Raw genomic sequence first — 23,284 nt, forward strand, 5'->3', positions numbered from 1 at the left:
GCACGTGACTTCAACTGGCTTTTCTTATTCGATATTGTATTTTACTGATAATCCAATATGGCGTCTCATTAGACCATCTCTTAGATTAGTTTGTTTTTATTTTTCTTTGTGTACACCTCTTTCACAAAATGTCTTCAAGGTCTACAAGAACGACTCGCTTGAAGACAAGAAATCGTAGGAAGTCCAAATCTGAGTCAAAGTCGTTTAATTTACACCATAGAAATTCAGGTAAGATCTTATATCGTTATCGCCCCCCTGACTCTCACTTCATAATCATACTCTTCTTAGTATTTTGAGCCGTCTAATAATATTATGATTATGATGATGTGATTAGTGACAATGTTCACGTCATTTTTATCATTTATTATTTTTCATCTTATGTTTAATGCCATCCAGCACAAGCAACGAACACAAATTTCTTAGTTCTTTTGTTTTTGTAGCTTTTAAAACAAGACTTAATGAGACTAGGCCTTTGACTTTTTGGCATTAGTCATGATGAATGGAGTAACTAAACAGTCAAAATAATACACATGAACACTAACATCAAACTCACAGACACTACACAGGGCCAGCAAACAGTCCGATGTACTGCTGACCGCCACATTGCTGTCATTTGGGAAGTGTAAAGAATAGAGCTAACTTTAATTTGAATCCAGTCTCAAGGCATTTGGTCTAAAAATCGGAATCGGAAGATGCACAACTCCTTACTATCTTTAACTCTAGGTTTTAGTTTTAGACTTAATGTTGATTAGGAGCTAGTGAGGTCAGCTATAATGAATGAATTTCCATAAATATTAATTCTTTGATTCTTAAGTGCAATGTAGGTCATTTGTATTTGTAACTCGCTTTTTATCCTAGAAAGTGAGACAGTAGTAAAGGAGTGGAAGTAAGTTTAAGTACCTTTTCTATCTTACTCACTCATTATAATTATATAATTAATGTGGAAGTACCCTTCTAAATTATTGAAATTGCTTTCATTTCAAATCATTCTTTAATGTCATGATCATGACAAGTATTTTTATAAATATCTGATGTCAACAGCAACTGAATATCATGTGAAAGTGAAAATAGTACACACTGATTTACTTGAATTTAATATTCAGAAATTAAAATTTTAATTTAGTCTATGCGAAGCATAGGTTTTTCATCAAAGGGGTGTTTCTAGTGCTGTTCTGCTATACATTTAAAAAACACCATTCTCTCGTTTCGACAAGAAAATGGTTGCTTCATATTTATAATTTATATTGTATCAAAATTTAAGTTACCCTCCAACTTGAGAGACAGTCTTAAACCTGAATCAGGATTTCTCTTCTGAACGTATGTCAGTGTTAAGTCTCCGGTGACAGTTGGCACTGGCTTGGATGCCTCTACTTCATCTTCTGAGATGCTGTTTTCCATATTTTAACTTCTCATTTTGCTATGAGTTCCTTGAAGAATTAAATGTTTTGGTTGGATATTGTCCATTCTTTCATTGTTTTCAGCCAGAACATCCTCATCAATATTTTGTAAGGAATTGAAACATCATTTTCAAGATTCTATATAGGAATAAAATTGACTTTCAAATGAGCTTTTATAATGAATGGACCCAAATTATGCCTAGAGTGCCTTATTTTGCATATTGATAATTTTCCTGATGGAGCATGCCTCCACCTTCCCCTTGCTCTAGAATAATTGGACGTTCCACTTCTTTCATCATGTCAATCTTTTTTCTCTCTCTTAAAACATAATGATAATAATAATAATAATACACATTTATACAGCGCTCATTCTCGTGTAAAACACAAGCTCTGGGCACTTTACAATATAGATTTATTAATTTTAAGTGAAAAAAAAATAATAATAATAATGATAATAATAATAATAATAATTCATAGCCAAATCAAGGATTCATAGAGTCAATAAAAACAAATACAGTAAAAATTAGTAAAACATGAGTTTCAATTCCCATTTTGAAGTATTAAAGAAACCACCGTCAATTAATAACAACCCCCGTTTGCTGTTTATGTGCTCCTTGCTTAATTCGTCAATTTATCAAGGATGCCACTTTTCTGGACATTCTGAAATTTTTCAGGTTTTCCAGAAGTTCCAATTTTGAGCTTGCTGAAAGAATTTTCACCCTATGAACTTTTCGTAAATTATATTTTTTATTTTCTTAATGGGAACTGTAATTATCTGTGAAGGATCTGTTCTCTTATTTTAGTTTCAGTCTTCATATTTGTATATTATACAGTCCACTCTGGATAATCACAACACCTTGGGATCTGCAAAAATCTTGCGATTAACCAAAGATGAGTTTCCTATCCACTATTGCAATATTTTCCCTCTGAGTTTACACGGGCTTGGGACTTTCCATGGTCCCATTTAAAAAAATTGTTCGTTTTATTTGTTTTTGTTTATTTTTTCTATGTATGGTTGTAAATTTCATCATTTTTCTTTTTGTTTGACATCCCTCCTCTCTCTAAGAATAAGAAGGCATCAAGTTCAAGGGTCATCTGTTTTCTTGCTGAGGTCAGATGTTTATAAACGTTTTGTTCAATTTTTTCCAATGATGGAAGCAAATGTCTTCATGAATGAGACGATGGGGATTTTTCACGAGGTCTAGATTTTTTTTATTAAACAACAGTTCAGTTTCATCATCATCAGCATCCTCTTCAACTTTCACTATTTTGTTCTCAACATTTGGAAGATCTAAGAGATTAGCCATGGTGAGAGACAATAAGCTCTCACCAAACCTATTAGTTGCATTGCACAGTTGTCAATCCCAAAACAAAGGATATCACTCAATCTCTCCTTACAACTGTCATTCTCTACCTGTTGTCTAGACTATGCCCACCCCCTTGCCTCTTGTCTGATGGCCATGGATGACCTCACAAACCCATACTGCAAATTCATTTCACCCATGATAACATTTATCTTGAGGTTATGTTGTTTTTTTAAAAAATCTGCCGTTTTTTTTAGGTCGAATATTTGTTACGATCAACCAAGGTTTGTTGCAATTAACCAGTGACTTTTATATAGAATTAATTCCGTTTCTTGGGAAATTTTGCAATTAACTGAAAATTGCGATTATCCAGAGTGGACTGTACTTTCAAACTGTGAGAATTTGGAAACTAATGTGAAAAATATCCTAACTTTGGACCTAATCAATATTTTAAAAGTCTGTCAACGATGTGCAAGTACAATCTCTGCATCAAGTCTGAGCAATGCCATTGAATGTCTCATTTTCATATAACCAAAAGAAGATGGGACCCCCATTGAAAATTATTTAAATATACAGGCCAGAGGAATGGTAAGATTTCTTCACGCAAATGAAAAAAATTAAACTGAAGTTAATAGATGTGTTTCCACATATGGAGATTGTGCTATGTGCTTAAAGGGAGGCCATACTAGACTTTAAGACAACCCATGCTCAGTCAGACTTTAAACTGCCGCCCATAATGAAAACATTTACAGCATTGATGACCTGATATGGATAGATGCATTTAAATCAAAGAAAAATTGCTACAATCCTAGATATTTTACCAACCACTGTGCATGAAATTGGATTTTTAAAGGTTTCTTCAGGATGGCCTACCAAACACCTCATCAAAATTCACAAGCGATTAACAAACTGCAGTGGCTTACATGGTAGGGGCCACGGGAAAATCCAAGGGATGTGACAATAGTTTTCCTATAACTGGGGGTAAGACATGAGTACACTGTATAACCCCCGAATCTAAACGAAATTCCTTGACTAGAAGGCATCCGTCTATATTACGATTGGGAACTATTACCCACCCACCCCATAGTCTTTAGCTCACTCTGTTTGACCATCATCTCGCCAGTCCCTTAAAATAAAGCCACCTTGGAGGCTTGAAGTTTAATACAGATGAAGCCCTCGTGAAAGAAATAAATGGCTGTTTGGCTCTGCTTCATAGAACTTTCTTTAGGGAGAGCATACTAATACCACATTGAAAAGTAATTAAAGAGTGTGTGGAACTTTGGTGTAAGTTTGACTGAGTTACAATAAAAATGTTTTAAGGTTTAACGATTTTCACATGTAACTTTCCAATCGCCCTCTAATTTTCAATACCGTCCAAGCTGGTATTGGGGACCCCGCTTTATTGGTACGATTCCTTGGGAATTGAATTTTTTGAGTATGTATTTATTAAAAGTCATACCCTTTCCAATTCCCAGTTGCTTAATGGGGATGAAATTTGACAATGGCTTTCCCCATAAAAGAGCTTTTTTGTTGTCTTCAATTATTTAAAACGATGGTTTATAAAATGCAAACATGGGTGAAAGTTCGCCGGAAAAATCCGGCATGGCCGGATTTTTATTTTTGAAAAAGAGGTCTCGCCGGGTTTTTTTTTGTCTGGCCGGAATTCGAAAATGACAAAAAAAAACGGCATTTATATAATTAACCGCACTTTTGTTTTTTCCTCTTATTGGTAGTTGCAGGATTTTTTTTTCTGAGCACCTGCCTTTGCAGGATTAATATCATTGACCCATGAATGCAAATTAGTCTAATGGGACAGTCAATTGGGTGTGTGGTTGTGTCATTCATCACAGGGGTGTTAACAATCAATTTACCTGTATCCCCTGTTGAGGTTCCTCATAGTTATCACAGACATGTGAACAATAGATTTACCCTTATCCCTTGTCAGTTTCATCTACTGCCATCGTCACATTTATTGTTATGGATCAATGGCCATGATGCTAGGATTTGTAAACTGACCATTGGTGCAATGGTGCAGTGATGCTTTATTTGTTCAAGGGTGTCACAACCAAATCGTTTGTTTGTTTATTGAGACGAATGTGTGCAATTTTAATCTGTTGCTTACTTATGCAACCGTTATGCTGGGCATATTCGTTGATTGTTTTGTGCAGTTAGATTTGTCTCTCATTGTTAGAGGTAGAGTAAGGTGTCGTTTGTTTTTCATTAAAACGTGAAATGTCATTGTCTAATAAACGTTGTTGAGATAACTGACAGTATGCTCTTGGTATTTGCATCTGTTCCCTGTTTGTACATACTTTTTATTGGCTTCTTTAATTGTAAATCTATAATCTTTTGACTGGTCCATTTTCTTCCTTTTTACTGGTCATACACTTTTAGTTTACTTTAACACTTTGATTTGTCATATGACCCAGACGTTCATGTTGAGAATTCAATAAAATAGCAGGTTGGGTCATATCTGATTAATACATTGATTTTTGAATTCGATACTATGTCGTCTATGAAGAGTCAGTTTATTCATTAATTTAAATATCAATCATGATATTGTTAGTATGGTCATCCGAATTAGAGCATGTTATGCTTTTTCAGGATTGTACTTATTTTTTTCAAAATCTTACTCAAAAATCTTACTCATTTTGGCTCTCCATTGTACACATTTGCATGGATATGGGTTTCCAGCATTGTTTGTAGATTAAATACCTGTCCGTGTCCTTGTTGGACAAGTGTTTGTCATTCACAGGACAAAAACAGACTAGCTTAGAATCAATTTAATTGTCCATCAATACTGGTGTCTATCATAACAAGTTGGATTGTGTTACCGTATTGCATCAAAAATAATCTGATGCAAGTGTGGGTGAAAAATTTGGTCCTTGCCTTTTTTGAGAAAATGCCTTTTTGAGGTAAACTTCTCTATCATATTCGCATTTGCACATTATCCAAAAGTTAATGAAATGTTTCAACAACAATCTACGGCGACTAAAACTCGAACTTTTAGTTTGAGCCAGCGCTCCACTGGTGGGAGGGTAATTAATCAAGTTGTGACAGGTCGATGACTCATCATGCTACTGGCATCGGCATTTTCGCTACCTGTATTTTTTTCTCTCCGATTCTGCATTTTATTGATATTTTCAAATAATCGTTGCTCAATAATCCGTTGACGTAACTTTTTCTTATTCATATATTCTTGTTCTTCATAATGTAAAGAATATTGTCATACCATTTGTATGGCTATGAACCGAATGGTTTTACAACGGCACTCTCCATGAGTTGTACTATAATTCAATGCAAGATCATAACTATAATTGGTAAGAAACATGTGAATAAATAGCATAAGTCACCGTACAGGCAAATAATTTTGGGATAATCAGAAGCAGAAGAGAATGAGGAAAAAGTGTATGTAAGTTTTATGGCCTGTTCAGACCTGGCAGTCCTGTGAGAGGTCTTGATATTGTGGTAACTCCTTATCAAATCCACCAGTATCCTGTCCACAAATTAGCCAGTCACAGTGATGACTGGAAGGTACGTGTTAGTGTGTGTCTTATAAAACTGATATCCAATCATTCCTTATGAATAAGATTCACTTGATGACATATTTCATTAATTAATAATATAAATTCTATAGTCTGTCACGTTCCCGGTCACATTGTCAGTAATAAATTTACTAAGAAATATTTCTATCACTCTCTCTTCTATTTTCACACATCACAACTAACAAAGTTTCATGTCTAATCACTATGCATGCAACACCATTATGAAAACAAATAAACAAGTTTAACAATAGTATCTCATCTATTTTCAACACCAACCAGAAAGGAGAGATATCATTCTAATATGTAGGATTATTATTAGGGGCCTTTATGAAGTACTGACGTCTGGTTCAACTTGAAGCAATGATGTTTCCATTGTGAAAGACAATTTTGCTTTTTCACTTCGAAGTCCTCCTGCTCTTTTTTCAATCTTCCCTATGCTAGAATGGAGCAGTTGACCACCTTGCTCGCCATGGAATCCTAACCCTATCTTATATCGCTTCAACCAGTAAATGCAGTGCATTTCCAATATATGTAATTTGGGGGTAATTGAGTGAGGGAATGCTTCTCTGTAATTCTGCAAATACCTTGCGACGGCTTCCTCTGCTCTTTTAATTTCTTCTGATGACATGGGATTTGAATGGGATACTAATTTATGTACATCTCTGTAGCTGTCATTTAAAGTATTATATTTGATCTCAAGTTGAATTATTTTCGTGATTAGGGTGTCTCTTTGGGTGTTTGTACTAACTGCATGTATAGCTGTCTTTGTAAGGTGTCTGTAGATTACTTTCTTTATGTATTTGTGGCAGTGATTGGCAATAAAGTGGCCACCGTGAAATGCTTGTCTGACAATTTTATTCTGATCTAAAACATGTTGTATTGCTTTTCTAACTGGTCCGATGATACTTTATTTACATTCTTTCATGTCATGCAATTTTTTCTTTATCTTTTTAAATTGCTTCTCCCACCTCCTCTTTTCAAATATCTTTTGCCACAAAGTCTACATAGATTATTTAGTTTTGTTACATGAGTTTCAAGAGAATGTTCCATCCTTGTCTGAAGTACCCAAAAAATTATTTCAGTACCACAAATAAAATTAATATAAAAAAATAAAATCACTCAACCAAAAATAATAATGTTATTTCACACAACGGATTGCCCAGATTATAAATAATCATAACTTTTTTATTTCGTGTGAATTAAGCGTACTTCTTGGACATACTAATTGCAAATTTATTGAATTATTTTAGGGTGTAAGATAATATGACCCTCATGGTGACAAAACATGTTTAAAAAATATTTTAATCAATGATATACGGTGGACAGAACAATTTCACTCACTAATTTGAAATATTCTTATCTGCTTTATAATCCAATTGGCACTTCACAAAAATATATATAATTACGACAGAAATTTAAAATATTAAAAAAAAATAAGAAGAAATTGTGTGTGACACATAGGTTTCCAGTATTAAATGATGTAAGGAGTGCATTTCTTATGAATTTTTTGACAATATCACCCTTGTTTTCGGACCTCGCTTACCTCCCCTTGTTTCAACAGATGAAGGTGCAGGTAATTAATCACTTGTGACAGGTGAAGTTCCCTGTTATCAGTGATTTGCCTGTGATCAGGGGAGTGGAATGGGCGACAGGGGAAGATGCACAGTGGGTGGCACAGGGGATACAGCAAGATCAAAGCAAAAACTAAAGAGTCAAAAATTAAGTTAGTTTTATTCGCCGTCAATCTTGAATTTTGATGAATCTGACAGTTAAAAAGACTTTCATTTTGAAATTATTGAGTGCATATTTTATGAGTGCTGTTGTAGTTCTGGTCATATCATTGTTAGGGTGTTCAGGGAAGCTGGAAAGTCTGGTTGTGGTCAGTTCCCGTACTCCCATAGTTGGCAGGGAGGTACTTCTTGTGTCTTCTATCCCCCTGTATCTGTTTGTTTTCCAATTGCTTTCTGATTTGTCTTGGAATGAGATTATTTCGTTTTGTCCTGTTTGTCCTGACCCTGGCCAGAGTCCTTGGCTGAGAGGGAAACAGTCGAATGTACAGTTATAGTTTTGGGAGATGATATTTTTTTCCTTGTAAATCATCTCTCTGTTATGTTGTTACTTTTTCATTTTTAAAATATGATTTGTAAACATTTGAGTGTGTTCCTCTTCATGAGTTCTTATGCTGGTGTCTGGGTGAGACTTTTTGATGATCTCAAACTAAGTACACTGATAGTATGCTCTTGGAATCTACATCTGTTCCTTATTTGTACCATTCCTCTTTGTCTTACTTTTTCCTCAAGTCTTTTTAATTGTACATCTAGAATATTATAACTATCTAATTTTCTTCCTTTTTACTGGCGCTGATATGACCTAAATGTATTGCAGGCGCCGTAAAACCCTAAAAAAAAAAAAAAAACATGGTTGTGGTCAGATTCTTTTTTGAAGGTGGGATTGGTCAGGGAAATAATGCAGTGGTCAGATTTTTATAAGAGGAAATGATAATTCATAAATTGGTTTTAGCAAATGTATGAGATGTAAGTATGCAGTCAATGAAGGAGTGAAAGGTAATATCCCACATAGTTAAAGGGGCATCTCAACTTTTGCTTTTAATGCAGAAATTCAATTTTGCATAATATAAGGGATGAATTTAGCTTTGTTAAAAGGTATTGAGCTTGGTATAATCTTGCAAATGCACTAGATATATATATATATATATATATATATATATATATATATATATATATATTATATATATATATATATATATATATATATATTCATTGTTATTATGTGCATTCTTTGTCTGCTTACAGATTGCTCTTCAACTGGGTCGTTAGGATTATCGTGTGGAAATTCTAGTAGGTATTACCTTCGAAGAAGAAGATCGCTAAGTTTGGAAGGATCGCCTAGTTCACAAATTTCAGTCACAGACGAATTGTATGAACCGTCAAGAAAGAAAAGAAAAAAGACCTGCTCTAATCCTGCACTTCAGCCTCAAGGTATGTAATTATTGCTTAAAATTGAAATAAGTCCTTTTCCAGGCTGATGCCACATTTTTGAGGATTAATGTTATATTTTCGTAAGGGAGCCTGGGATATCACTCTTATTGTGCCTTCTATTCCCATACTTTACCCTTCCATGTTGCTTTCTACCCTTGTCCTAAAATGAGATTTCTTTGTATCCTAAACCTGGTGGAGATCCTCGCCAGGAGGGAGCCATTCAAGTGTTTTCGGGAGATGTTGTATACCCCTTGTAAATCATCTCCCTGTTACTATCAATATATTTGTGTTTTATTAGCTTTTCACGTCTGTACCCCTCCCAGTGAGATTCCTCTGCCTATGATGATTGATTAAGACTCAGGTGATTTCACAAGACACGATGATAAATTGCTTTTAGAATCTGCTTCTGTTGTTTTTTTTAAAACTAATTCCCTTGTGTTACATTTTCTTTGGTGTTTTTATAAACAAGTCTAAACTCTAGATCTATGATCTTTTTGCCATCCCATTATCTTCCATTTTATAAAGATGAAATTATATTAAAGCGTAGCAAACTCTTAAAATCATTTCTATTTAATATTCGTGATACAAGTAAGAAAGCAATATTATCTTTTAGGCATTTTAGATATTATTTTTTTGAATTTCTGAGCAGTACCTTAGTGAACGTGGTCAATTTTTAAATTTCTATCTTGTAAAAATATTGTGTTAAATATTAACTTTTACTACTCTTTAAAAAAAAAATTTAATTGTCTCACTTTTTTATTTTATTTTTTTTTTGTGATTATTAAACACAGTACTGAAAAGACTTATAAGTGTTGGAAATTCTGAAAGTGTTAACATTTGTCTAGTTCAAAATGTGATTACTGAAATAAAAATTTTAAATTAGAATCATGATTTTGACAATATTTAATGAATTGTTCATTTTCTCTCATTTTTTTTCTGTTAATACAATTCACAGGTCGTGTCGCAGCTCGCTATCTTCAGCATGATTTACCAGATGAGGTTATGTTTTATATTTTCTCCTTCTTGAAAGAATTGGATCTTTGCAATGCAGCTCAAGTGTGTCAGAGATTCAGGTCAATAACCAATGACCATGAACTTTGGTGAGTTTTCTGCTTTTACCACCCATCACCCATGTACCGTCTAATATTATATTCTTGACTTATGGATGGTGAAATAAATATACAAAAGTGAAATAATTCATTCATTTCTTATATATTTGATTCACAGGAAGGTGCTTTACCAGGAAGTATTTGAGTATGATTCTCCTCTACTGAATCCAGAACCAAGGGTATTTAAATTTGTGTCACCAGACGACCCAAACTATGACAACCCTTGGAAAGAAAGTTTTAAACAACTGGTAAGTTTTGTATTTTATAAATATTCACTTCACATAGCATTGAGTAAATTCTCAATTTTGAAATATACAAGATTGTTTGATAAAAAGCATGCAAAAATGACTGAAATATTTTCAATTTATTAACAAAGCTTTTTTTTTCTTAATTCCCAACAAACAGTATCGAGGTATACATGTATCCAAAGATGGTACCCCTCACTGTGAAAATACCAGAGGGAAACGGTTGAGAGGTCGCAATGTTATTGTAAGTTTCATTTTAATTTTCTTTTCTTTTTTTCTTTTTTTAAATAAGAATTTTGGTCATGTTTTAAAGAATTACCATATCCCTTAACACAGTTAATGTATTTAACTCTCTCTATTGACTATTTTCCGGATGTTCCCTGAAGCGTCATAGCCATCCAACATAAAAATTGAATTAAACTCTAACTCAAAAGGAATGAGTACGTGATATACATAATTTTGTTCAGCAAAACAAGCTGCACGGCACGGCATTAAGTTCTCCCAAATATTAACTCTAACAAAAATCTTTCTTCAGTATTTGTTATTTACAAAAAATAATCAGTATGATAAAAATGGCGGTTGTATCAAAACGAATGTGACGATTTTCCTATAGTTGGTAGGGATGTGGTTAAGTGACGTCTGTATATTTCGTTTTCCTATCTTAAGACATAAGATAGTCTTTTTTAAATCCGTAAAGTCCTCAAATTTCTTTTAACGTTTGCAGCAGCAATTTGATAGTTAGATTCAAATCAGCTCTTAAGTCATATTCTTTTATATATCTGTGTCATTACTATCAATAAAGTATAATAAATTGCTCTCTCAGCTATGGTAAAGATGTGGGTTTGTTTTTGTTTTTCTATTTCAGAGATATGATACGATAGAGTCTGCTTACAACTTTGTAGATACTGAAGAAATTGAAGATGCTCTGATATTTATTCATTCTGGTGTTTATCAAGGAGAATTCCTGTTGATAGATTCACCTGTATCATTAATTGGTGCTGGTAAGTGGAGAATTGAAAGAGAAGAGGAAATAAAAAGTTAGAAGTATAGCAAATATAAAATAATGTGATTTTCCTGTATGTTGTATTTTTTTTTTTAAATTTTAGCTTTAACTATTGTGTTCATTTATCAGTAGCTTCACAATTCTGGCTTATTAAATTCATTCACTGAATTTGCTCAAAGCACTTTACAAAGGGTCCTTGACCAACAGCAACACGTAACTTAGAACGAGACTTGACGCCTGTTAGGCGATATTACAATTTTTTTCAAACAGAGACAGCGCTGTTGATGGCCAGGTACTCATTTAACACATGGGTACGGTGAGAGAATGTGAATAAAGAGCCTTTTCCAATTAATCAACTAAGCGCCGAGCGAGGCTCAAACTAAAAAAAAAAGCGATCCGAAAGCGAGTGTCATACCACGAGACCACAGAGCCGCACGGAGTACGATGAGAGAATGTGAATAAAGAGTCTTTTCCAGGGACTCAACTATGCGCCGAGCGAGGCTCGAACCCAGGACCTTCTGATTGGAAAGCGATTGTCATACCACAAGACCACATAGCCACACAGCTTCTCTCTCCTCTTTCTGAATGGTTGTTGCCCAGATGTTTTTAACTCATTTAACCCAGATTATACCCACTTTGTTGAATCAATAAACATTTAGAACATTGACCATGATGTCAGTAAGTGAACATTTCATTGTTTTTTACAATTTTTCTTTTGTTTTTAGCCCCAGGAAATGTGATGGACCATGTCATTATTGAAAGAGAAACAGAATCCACCATTATGTTTGTGGAAGGTGCAAAACGAGCTTACTTGGGTTATGTCACATTGAAAGTAAGTTTATTTTTTAAATTCTGCTTGAACAAGAGTCTTGAGTCAACAGAAGTATTTTAAATTTAATTTGCTATTTTTATTTGTTTAATAAATTTAATTTTAGGTCTGGATTTAAAGATAGAAATTATCTCTTATTATTTCTAACTACCAACTTTTTTTTTCTTTTCCTTAATGAGCGAGAGAAAAATACAATCCTATCTTATTTTGGTCGTACATGTTCAAGATAAATATCAATGTTTAAATTTGTTTCTTTGAAATAGGTGAATTTACAAACATATTACATGTTTAAGGTGTCATGTTGCACAAAATTGTTATCCAATGTTGGCAATTTGACATTGGAAAAATTATTAATCATTAAAATTTGCTGTGGTACTTTCAACAATTTTGTCTTTGCTTAAAAATATTGTCATGCTCATATATTTTCAGTAGCTTATCAATAAAATGTTCAGGTTGTTGACCTGTATAAATTGGAATTCGAATTTTATACATAAAATAAAAAGGACTTGCTTGAAAAACATGTAAATTCTTTGTCTTTCAGTTTTCACCTGACAGTACATCAGCTGTGCCTCACCATCGCCATTATGCCCTGGAAGTAGCTGAAAATACACAACCTATTATCGATCATTGTAAAGTAAAAAGTCTGTCAGTTGGTATGTCCTTATTCAAATTTTGAAAATTAAATTATTGGCCTTGTGAATATTTCACTGCCTTTTCTTTTGAATTTTCCAATTTCATGTTGATTTTAAGCACCTTACGGAGGAATTTATACATTTATAATAAAATGAACAGAATGATTGATGCACAATGTAGATGTTCTTGTTGTTTTTTGTTTGTTTTTAAAGTGTCATATCAAATGTACTAAAAGGGCATACATCAAATTGTCATAATATTATGTGTGAGTTCTAGATATAAATCATGCAGGTAACATCATCAATTTTTTTCTTTTCCATTGACATCCTTGCTCTGCTTACATGTATGGATTATTCATACCTGCCAACCCTTCCACTTTTGGCGGAATCATTCCTATTTTCACTCTTCCTTTTCCACTTTATTCTGCCATTGTCTCTAAAATTCCGATTTTCAAAGATAATGATAATTTTATTTTTTTTCTTCAATGATTGCCAAAAGGGTGCAAAGTAGGAAAATTAAATAAACTCCTTTCCCCCTTCCCCATTCCATTACCTATCTTTTGGTGTTTGGTGGAAAAGTTGGTGGTAATTTTGATACAGAATTATCCATTGTTAAAAGATTCCTATTTTTTTTTTGGTCTCAAATTCCTATTTTCTGGTGTTCTGATTCCACTTTTGGATTATGAAGGGTTGGCCATATCTGGATTATTTGAAAATTGTAAAGCGCTTTGAGCACATTCAGTAGATATTGCGATATTTATATAAGAAGCTCAAAGTAAATTTCTTAAGATTAATGAGAAAAATGAAGAGAATTTTATGAATATTATTAAAGTGTGTTCTCAAAATAGGGATTGGGAAGGATCTACTGACCTCCCATTTTGGACAGAGAGATCACTCTTGGCTGTGTCTTTTATCACCCTATATCTGTTTTCTCTGAACATGCTACTCTCTTTTTTTGTCCTGGGTTGAGATTGCTCAGTTCTTTTTTGTTGTTGTTCCAATAGGGAGATCCTTACCTGGGAGGGAGGCAGTCAAATATGTAATTTCCTTTTTTTCTTTTTATTTTTTAATATATGAGAGACAGGAGGGGATTATTTTCTTGATAAACCACAATATCTTTTTCTTTTATACAATGCAAGCAAATTTTGTGACATTTTCTTTAAAGTAAAACAGAGGAACGCCATCGTCAGAAAAGGTTACTCAATCATTGAGAAAGATTGCAGCATGTCTTGAAAATACAGCTAGTAATGATTTTTCATTCTTTTTATTTGTTGTCAATATTTTGATATTATGTTAGCTATGAATGAAATAAAAAAAGATCATAGAATGAAATCCTAGAGGTTTGAAAGTTATTTTCCACCAATTATTTTACTTTTCAGTTGGTGCTGCTGTATGTGTGTCAGGGGAATGTGCAGATCCTCAAATCATGAATTGCATTATACGAGACTGTGAAAATGTCGGCCTATATGTTACAGACAAAGCAGAGGTGAGTTTCAATATGTTATTCTTTCTTCCATTCAATAGCCAGTTGATTCATTGTTTTTAATTTTTGCTTTGTTGTCTGTGTTGAGGTTTGTTTGTATTTATTTTTGCTGTTATTGAATCGGGTTTTTGTGTCCAAATTTATGAACTATTTTGATGACTAACTGTACTTGACGGTGTAATCAGAAATGTGAAATTTGGAACCAAATAGCTGATAACATTTAGAGACCTGCCACTTATCCAAGCTAATTCAGCACATACATCTCTTTGTGGAGTCAGATTTGATCGCAATGAGATTTTGACTTCATATTCTTAGTTTAAAGTTAAATTTTGGATAAAAATTTGTGAATATGTGTTTTGTTTTTTTTCAACTTAGAAATGGATATATGTCCAAATTGAACCACAATTCTATTTTCAAATTCGAATTCACCAATTCTAAAGTATTTTAAAATGACACATCATATAGATGAGGGTAAAAATCTTACATTGTTGGTTTATACTGATTTTTTTTTTCTTCTTCAAATTCAGATTTTTTACTGAACCGAAAATACACAGATTTTTATGTTAGCTGTCAGTAGCAAGTGTGTATCTGTTATACATTAAAATATTACTTTTTTTTTTTCTTTGTGCAGGGTGTATATGAAAACAATGAAATAAGTGGCAATGCATTAGCAGGTATTTGGGTGAAGAATGGTGCCAATCCTATCATGAGAAACAATCATATTCACCATGGAAGGGATGTTGGAGTCTTCACTTTTGACAATGGCCTTGTAAGTCTTGAATACTTGACATAGTCATCATATGATTTTTCTTTTCTTTCATTTTCTTCTTCACTTTTTAATCAGTATATTGGTTGGTTCTATCATTGGATTATCAATGTTTTGGTCAGTACAGTTTCTTTTCGAAATTATTTGACTTAACAGAAGAAATGTCAGCCAAATATAAAAGCTGAGTTTCAAAGAAATCAAAACAAACTGTTTTTTGTCTTATCTTTAACAGCAACACCCCTGGAAATTTTGCTTAATGGATTCTTCATTGTTGCTATGAAGGAAATAAATATCAGGTGGATAGATAATAGGATTCATGCAGTGCAGTGAGATCATTATGATTTTTTTTTTAAGAGTAAATGCTTTCATGGAAAGATTTCAAATAAAACCACTAAAGCTATCAACATATCTGTTCCAAATCAGTTATTGCTGAACCCAACAAAAAGATATATTAAATGATGAAGTGACTGTGGGTGATTTGGTGTCAACTAAATTAAGACATTAGAATGGTGACAGCGTTGGACATATTTGTTTAATTGAACTTGGAAGACATTTGAATTGATCTTTTAGTGTACATCTTGAATGAAATTTATATGTTTTAATTTTCAGGGTTACTTTGACAACTGTGATATTCATGACAACCGAATTGCTGGTTTTGAAGTGAAGGCAGGTGCCAACCCAACAGTCATTCACTGTGAAGTGCACCATGGGCAAACAGGAGGCATTTATGTTCATGAGAATGGTCGTGGGCAGTTCATTGAAAACAAGATTCACTCCAACAATTTTGCTGGGGTTTGGATCACTTCTAACAGTGATCCCACCATTAGGTATATTTTGTACTATTACTTACATTATTTACATGTATCTCTATCACCACTTCTACAACGACCACCACCACCACATCATTATTCCTACTACCATTACTGCAACAACAAGCACCACCACATCGTCATCTCTAACACCACTTCTACAACAACCACCACCACATCATCATCTCTCCAACCACTACTTCAACAACTGCCACTATCACATCATCATTCCTATCACCACTACTTTCCATGCAAGCAGATTAGTAACTACTTGTAATTAAATCTGGCACCATTGTAACCATATTATGCTCTTGATATCAGATGATTGACTGTCTTTTAAGTCATTATTATTGCACAGGTTTTATCCATTAAATGTCCCTGAAATTTGAAATTGAGAGAAGGCATGTCCGCATTGCTTTAAGGAGAATCACCCTGTTACTATTTTACCCTTTCCTGGTTTGAAAACAAAAACAAAGAAATAATAACTTTATTTTTCAACCTGTTTGTGTGTGTCGAGCAGTTAAGCTGAATAATTTCACCTATTTCAGCTTTAATTTCTCAATTTATTCAATTTCAAGTCAGATAGTGAGTATCATATTTTTGGTACCAGCTTAGTTTATTTATTGTATTGAGTTTTTTTTGTGTAGCTGATTTTCTTTTGATTCCTCATTTCATATTTCTGTGACGTCTTCTAAAAATAATTCAATCATGTACCAACTTTATTTGAATGTTTCATGATTATTACATTACAGGAAAAATGAAATTTACAATGGTCAGCAAGGAGGTGTCTACATATTTGGGGATGGCAGGGGATTAATAGAACACAACAATATTTATGGTATGTCAGCTTATCATTACTTTTTCAAAGATGTATGGTTAAATGGTCATTTTCCTACTTTAACAGAAAGTTTTCAATTTTCACTAATAACAGTATGTTCATTTGGGGCGAATATGATGATTTATGTCAGAACTGAGAATTGATTTTTAGTTGTACTCTTATAATGCAGGCTCGTCAACCAGCATGTGTCCAAAATATGTAACAAAAATAGGATTGAGCAAATAGTGGCTTAACCTGTTGAAATTATTGGGCTTTCTTGTATTTGACAAATCGTTTACTTTTGACAATAAAAACAGAGCAGGTCTTGAATTGTAAAGTGCTATTCATGCCCTACTGCTCTTTGCTCATCCGATCCATTTCCTTAGTCATGATGTTTATTGGTATATTGGCAATTGCTTCATGCTTCTTGAGATGAAAATACTTTTTTTTTGGGGGGGGGGGGGGGGGGGGGTCAAAATACGTAAAAATAAAGTCTCAAAATAGTCAGTGGTTGGCACGTCTGTCAATTTGTTTTCAAATTAGATGTTTTCATTTAAATAAATTTATCACATTTTTTTTTCTTGTTTTAATTAATTCAATTTTTGTTTTCTCAGTCTGCAATTTCCAATCTCTGCCAGTCCTGTATTGATTTAAAATGTATATTTACCTTTTTTTTTTTTCTTTTTTTTTCTTTCAATAAAAACTTTTTCTCATTTTGCATTGTGATCAAAATCAAAAATTATGTTCTCTTTCAGGAAATGCTTTAGCCGGAATACAGATTAGAACAAACAGTAATCCAATAGTTAGGCACAATAAAATTCATCATGGTCAACATGGAGGCATTTATGTGGTAAGTTGCTCTGAACAATAAGAATGATTAGATAAGCCATTTGAATAAAGTCTTGATATAGGTTAAGAGTTGCAAGTTTAAATTTGAAACCTATTTACACTTTCAACTGAAGAGATCAACAATATCCTGCATTTTATCCATCAGGAGACATGTTGCTCTTTACACCTTGTCAATTATTTGTATTCTTTAATGTAAAAGAATCTGTTGTTTGCTTATATTGTGTCATATTTATTTTTCATTGTCATTCCCCCCCCCCCCCCCTCTTTTTCTAAAGCATGAAAAAGGAAAAGGTCTAATAGAAGAGAATGAGGTTTACTCAAATACATTAGCAGGTGTTTGGATTACAACAGGAAGTACACCTGTCCTACGGAGAAACAGAATACACAGTGGCAAGCAGGTATTTGTTATTTCCTATAATCTTTGAATTTTATAATTGCATAGTAGCCCCAGTCATAACATCAGTTTGCCTGTACTTAAAAGCTTTAGTGACTCTTTGATTCTCTTAAGTTCATCATGCATATTATTATAAATCTTTAAAAATATGTTGTTGTCCATTCATATTAGGTATTAAGTATTGTGTGTTTGTCATTATGATATTCCTTTAAAATCTCACTGAACATCTTACCCTTCAAAACTTCACCAAGTACCTCATTATTCAAAGAATTGTTGTTGTTGTTGTTATTATTACTGTTGTCGTTGGTATTATTTTCATTCTCTAAATAATTTAATGTATTTTTCTCATTTCTAGGTTGGTGTTTATTTCTATGACAATGGTCATGGTGTGCTGGAGGACAATGATATTTTCAATCACTTATACTCTGGAGTTCAAATCAGGTAAGTTACATCAGATAATGAATTTCTAATTTGCAATGCTTTGTCCAAAAAATTAATTGCTTTTTCAAGGTGTCTTAGATTATGTTAATGTAGCATCCGCTTGCTTTTCAAGAGAATACTGATTTAGCACTTGGTAGAGAGAAAGATGTAGTGGAATTGCTCTTAAATAATAAGCGACTGACAATATTAGGGAAGAAGTGGTGGCTCCTGTAGTGGGCAGGGAGGTACTTGTTGTGTCTTCTATCCCCCTGTATCTGTTTTCCAATTGCTTTCTGTCTTTGTCTTGGAATGAGATTACTTGATTTTGTCCTGACCCTGGCTGGAGTCCTTGGCTGAGAGAGAAACAGTCGAATATATAGTTATAGTTTTGGAAGATGATTTTTTTCCCTTGTAAATCATCTCTCTCTCTCTCTCTCTCTCTCTCTCTCTCTCTCTCTCTCTCTCTCTCTCTCTCTCTCTCTCTCTCTCTCTCTCTCTCTCTCTCTTTTCTCCCTCTCTCTCTCTCTCTCTCTCTCTCTCTCTCTCTCCCTCTCTCTCTCCTCTCTCTCTCTCTCTCTCCCTCTCTCTCTCTCTCCCCTCTCTCTCTCTCTCTCTCTCTCTCTCTCTCTCTCTCTCTCTCTCTCTCTCTCTCTCTCTCTCTCTCTCTCTCTCTCTCTTATGTACTGTTATTTTTTTTAACATATGATTTGTAAAAATTTGAGTCAATTCCTCCTGGTGGGGACCTGTGCTTGTGTCTGGATGAGACTTTTAGGTGATCTCAAACTAAGTACATTGATAGTGTTCTTGGAATCTTCATCTGTTTCCTATTTGAACCAATTCCCCTTTGTCTTATCTTTTCTTTGGTGCTTTAATTGTTATTCTTGAACATTTGACTATCCCATGTTCTTCCTTTTTTACAGGCACTGATATATCCCAAGTTCTCTTTTTATTTATTTTTTTTCACTAGACAATTTTGCTGTTACTTATGTTACCAAATATTTTTATTTTTGTCTGTGAAAGATGTAAAAGGACTTTTCATAATTTGTGTTTCTTTATTGACTCTTATTATTGTATTTACAGAACTGGCAGCAACCCTTTTATAAGGAAAAATAAGATCTGGGGTGGACAGAACGGAGGCATTTTGGTGTACAATGGAGGCCTTGGGATGATAGAAAGCAATGAAATCTTTGATAATGCAATGGCAGGAATCTGGATCAAGACGGATTCCAACCCGGTTCTCAGACACAACAAAATACATGATGGAAGAGATGGGGGCATTTGTATATTCAATGGTGGTAAAGGTAGGCCCATTTTCTTCTTGATTTTTTTTTTTTCAGTCCTAAATAAATTTTAAAGGTATTCATTTGTATTTTCACTGTATATGAACGGTTGGTATCTGCTGGATTTTTCAAAATAATATAGTCATGATATAACTGAATTGGAAACTTTTTATCATTGTTGGGAATTATGTGCTTTTAAGTGGATTCTCTTTAAATGGATCTCAAAAACACTTATGTTGATTTTTATTTGTATTTTTTATATAGGAGGGGGGGGGGGAGTGTTCCTAAAGTAGAGACATTTAATTTACAGTATGTGCAAATATAGTGTCCAAAGCATAAAATAAAGTTTAGCATCAAATTTTCAGAAGTGCCAATCTTAAATTCTATTTTCTCATTTTCCATCTGAAATTAAATGTTTATCAAATTTTTATTTTTTTTTCAATAATTTTCCCAGGCCTTTTGGAAAATAATGAAATATTCAGAAATGCTCAAGCCGGTGTGCTTATCAGCACTCAGTCACACCCGATATTACGGCGCAATAGAATATATGATGGTCAAGCAGCTGGGGTTGAGATTACCAACAATGCTTGTGCTACTTTGGAGGAGAATAAGATATTCAATAACAAATTTGGTGGTTTATGTCTTGCAACTGGAGTTGTACCAATAACGAAAGGTATTTTTTTGTATCTTTTGATATTATATTTGTGATATAAAATGTTAACTTAAGCTTTTAATTTTATTTTTTTATTTATTTATTTTTTTTAATTGTTTCTGTTTACTTATTTAAAAAGATGTAATTCATGTTAACTTCAATCAAATAACTATTTTTCCCAAGACAACTCAATTCAACAACAAATAATGAAATCTAATCTGCCAAAACAAAATTTTGGTATATACTGTTACCTATACCGGTTGGAAAGTAAAGTACCTGTCAGGGTTTGTTAGTTTTAATTTATATCTAGTCTGTTGTTTGTTTTTTATTTTACTTTGACTTGGATATAATAATTATCAACAATTGTCATTGTATTTGAGTGATTTTTTTTTTTTTACTGACTTGATGAATGATTCCAATCCACAGACAATGTGATATTCGGTAACCATAACATGGTAGACAGGGCTGTTAGTTCAGGACAATGTTTGTATAAAATTTCTAGCTACACAAGCTTTCCCATGCACAAATTTTTCAGGTATGTATTGAACTAACATATAGACAAAAAAAAACACTCTCTCTCTCTCTCTCTCTCTCTCTCTCTCTCTCTCTCTCTCTCTCTCTCTCTCTCTCTCTCTCTCTCTCTCTCTCTCTCTCTCTCTCTCCCTGTGTGTGTGTGTGTTTAAATATTACAGCAATACTGTTAAAATAGCAATGTTATTTGATTAGGATATATTATGATTTACAAGAAAAATTGATAAAAATAAAGATGATTTTGACACCTTTTTTTCCCTCTTTTTAGTTACTTTTTTGCCAAGGCAAAATTTACCATTTTGATATGTCCCATTACTCCAGTGATCTGGGACAGGGTAGAGGGTTATCACTTGTGCAGGTCTGCATATTTCAAAAAGTCTTTTTTTTTTTCCCCACTTAAATTGCTCGTATCTCAAAATGGTCATTTGCCTTTTGTGCCAGATTTTCTCATGATTTTGTAAAATAACAAATATATTTATTGTCTTTTTTGTTGGATTTTTTTTTACATCCCCCTATGTATGTTGCATTGTAGTCTATCAATCTAAAGAATGAACTGTTCACATACAGGTTAAGATAAGTTTTGTAAATATGTGTTTTCTTCACATAATTTTCACTTTATTTCTTCTTTCATTTTAAACTCAGGTGTAGAACATGCAATACAACAGAAAGGAACGCCATCTGCGTGAATTGCATCAACACATGCCATGCCGGTCATGAAGTAGAATTTATACGTCATGATCGCTTCTTTTGTGACTGTGGTGCTGGAACCCTGAGTAAGCATTGTCAATTGCAAGGGGAGCCTACTCCGGACACGGATACCCTTTACGACTCTGCGGGCCCCATGGAGTCTCACACTCTTCGGGTCAACTGACATTGGTCTCTAGTCGTGCAGTGCTTGAATTTTATTTTTGCCACAACCTCCTTCCGATTCGTCTTCTTCATGGCTGCCTTTTTTTGTTTATATTGGAAGATATTTTCATCATATGTAGATTATTTAAATGTGTCACATCATCTAATGCATTCAAAGACTTGTATATTTGCATTGGAATGTTGATATGAATGTAATTTGCATTGTTAATATCATGTATTATATTCAATACTGCTTATCGCAAAACATTAAGTATTGTGATTGTAAGAAAAAGATAGGTGTGACATTCGGAGAAAGAGTATGCGTGGTGTTTTATTGTGATATAAGAAAGAAAAAAAAAAAGAAAGGCATTTGGATTATTATGGTTGTAGACTGAATGTGTGCTTGATTGCAAGAGATATGACTGATTTCACAATTAAGTTCAAGGGGAGTGGAAGAGACTTGAGTATCAGGGGTATATTTCATTTTTTTTTTTTTTTAACCCCTTTTGGATCAGTACTTTTAAGCCTGTTGATTCAGGCCACTAATATTGTCAGAAGGGAATTGTTTAAATTCTTTGGCTCGTGCCATGGGCAAGCAAGTGATGTAGTATTTATTAAATATTATATGTTTTGAAATTTGATGCTGTCATCAAGTCTCTTGGAAAAGTGTGTGTCTGTTATATAGAGAGCAGCACAACAAAGAAATCAGACTGATAATAAAAATAGCACTTGTCTTGTGCTTAATACCATTCTGTGCAGGCTCCACATAATTTTTTTGAATTAAGACATTGTTTCCAGTTCCTTTGAACTGAAGTGGAATTTTCAAGACACTGAAACTATTTATTGAGTGTCATAAAGTCTTTCACATTTTATCGTGTGGATCTTTTCACGAAAATTCCTTTCTACCAGTTAAGCAATTTGAAGCATAAGGCTTTCTTGTTTTGTTTTGTTTTTTTGGGGGGTTTTAAAGTTTTGTTTTGTTTTTTCATAGTTGATATGTAATTATGTGATAAATTGAAATGGTTTCATGCATTTTAAAAATTTGTGCCACTTTTTAATTCATGAAAAGGAGCAGAACAGTTCTTTTACACTGATGAAATGTGTTGTATTTTTAAAAATATGAGATAAGATTGTTCACAAATCCTTTTGTATTAAGATTATGCATCTGAAATGATTATAAGATGATCGGTTTTTTTTTCATCATATTGTTCAGATGGTTGTTTAAATCATCAATCTCTGAAGCAAACATTATTGGCTAAGAAAATTGGGTGAATTCAATATATTATTGTTTTCTTAAGATTTGCACCACCATTTAAATGTCCCTTTGGACTCTTGTTGTTTCAATGCTGTGTTTGGTTGATTGAGAACAGA

At 33.4% G+C, this 23,284-nt stretch overlaps 1 protein-coding gene across 1 annotated transcript; it reads left to right on the top strand.

The window, feature by feature from the left end:
* The first annotated feature begins 6 nt into the window (after positions 1–6).
* On the top strand, positions 7–22,278 carry LOC144960422 (F-box only protein 11-like). Its single transcript, XM_078893507.1, has 19 exons — positions 7–228; positions 9,060–9,245; positions 10,201–10,345; positions 10,473–10,602; positions 10,760–10,843; positions 11,465–11,600; positions 12,328–12,434; positions 12,973–13,084; positions 14,443–14,549; positions 15,178–15,315; positions 15,922–16,139; positions 16,874–16,959; positions 17,694–17,788; positions 18,063–18,185; positions 18,537–18,622; positions 19,682–19,902; positions 20,336–20,554; positions 20,960–21,068; positions 21,707–22,278. Exons 1-19 carry the CDS (start codon positions 129–131, stop codon positions 21,933–21,935), a joined length of 2,631 nt encoding a protein of 876 aa, XP_078749633.1. The 5' UTR covers positions 7–128; the 3' UTR covers positions 21,936–22,278.
* The last annotated feature ends 1,006 nt before the right edge of the window (positions 22,279–23,284 follow it).

The sequence above is a fragment of the Berghia stephanieae genome, chromosome 1 (genome assembly GCF_034508935.2).
Source record: "Berghia stephanieae isolate SIO BIC M18660-M18661 chromosome 1, UCSD_Bste_1.3, whole genome shotgun sequence".
Lineage (NCBI taxonomy): Eukaryota > Metazoa > Mollusca > Gastropoda > Nudibranchia > Aeolidiidae > Berghia > Berghia stephanieae.

Bases quoted from the DNA above. Each gene is read 5' to 3' on its own strand.
- LOC144960422 (XM_078893507.1), top strand. From the start codon at position 129: ATGTCTTCAAGGTCTACAAGAACGACTCGCTTGAAGACAAGAAATCGT. The intron at 10,603-10,759 runs GTAAGTTTTGTA...CCCAACAAACAG, and splicing joins AAGAAAGTTTTAAACAACTG to TATCGAGGTATACATGTATC. The intron at 20,555-20,959 runs GTATTTTTTTGT...TCCAATCCACAG, and splicing joins AGTTGTACCAATAACGAAAG to ACAATGTGATATTCGGTAAC.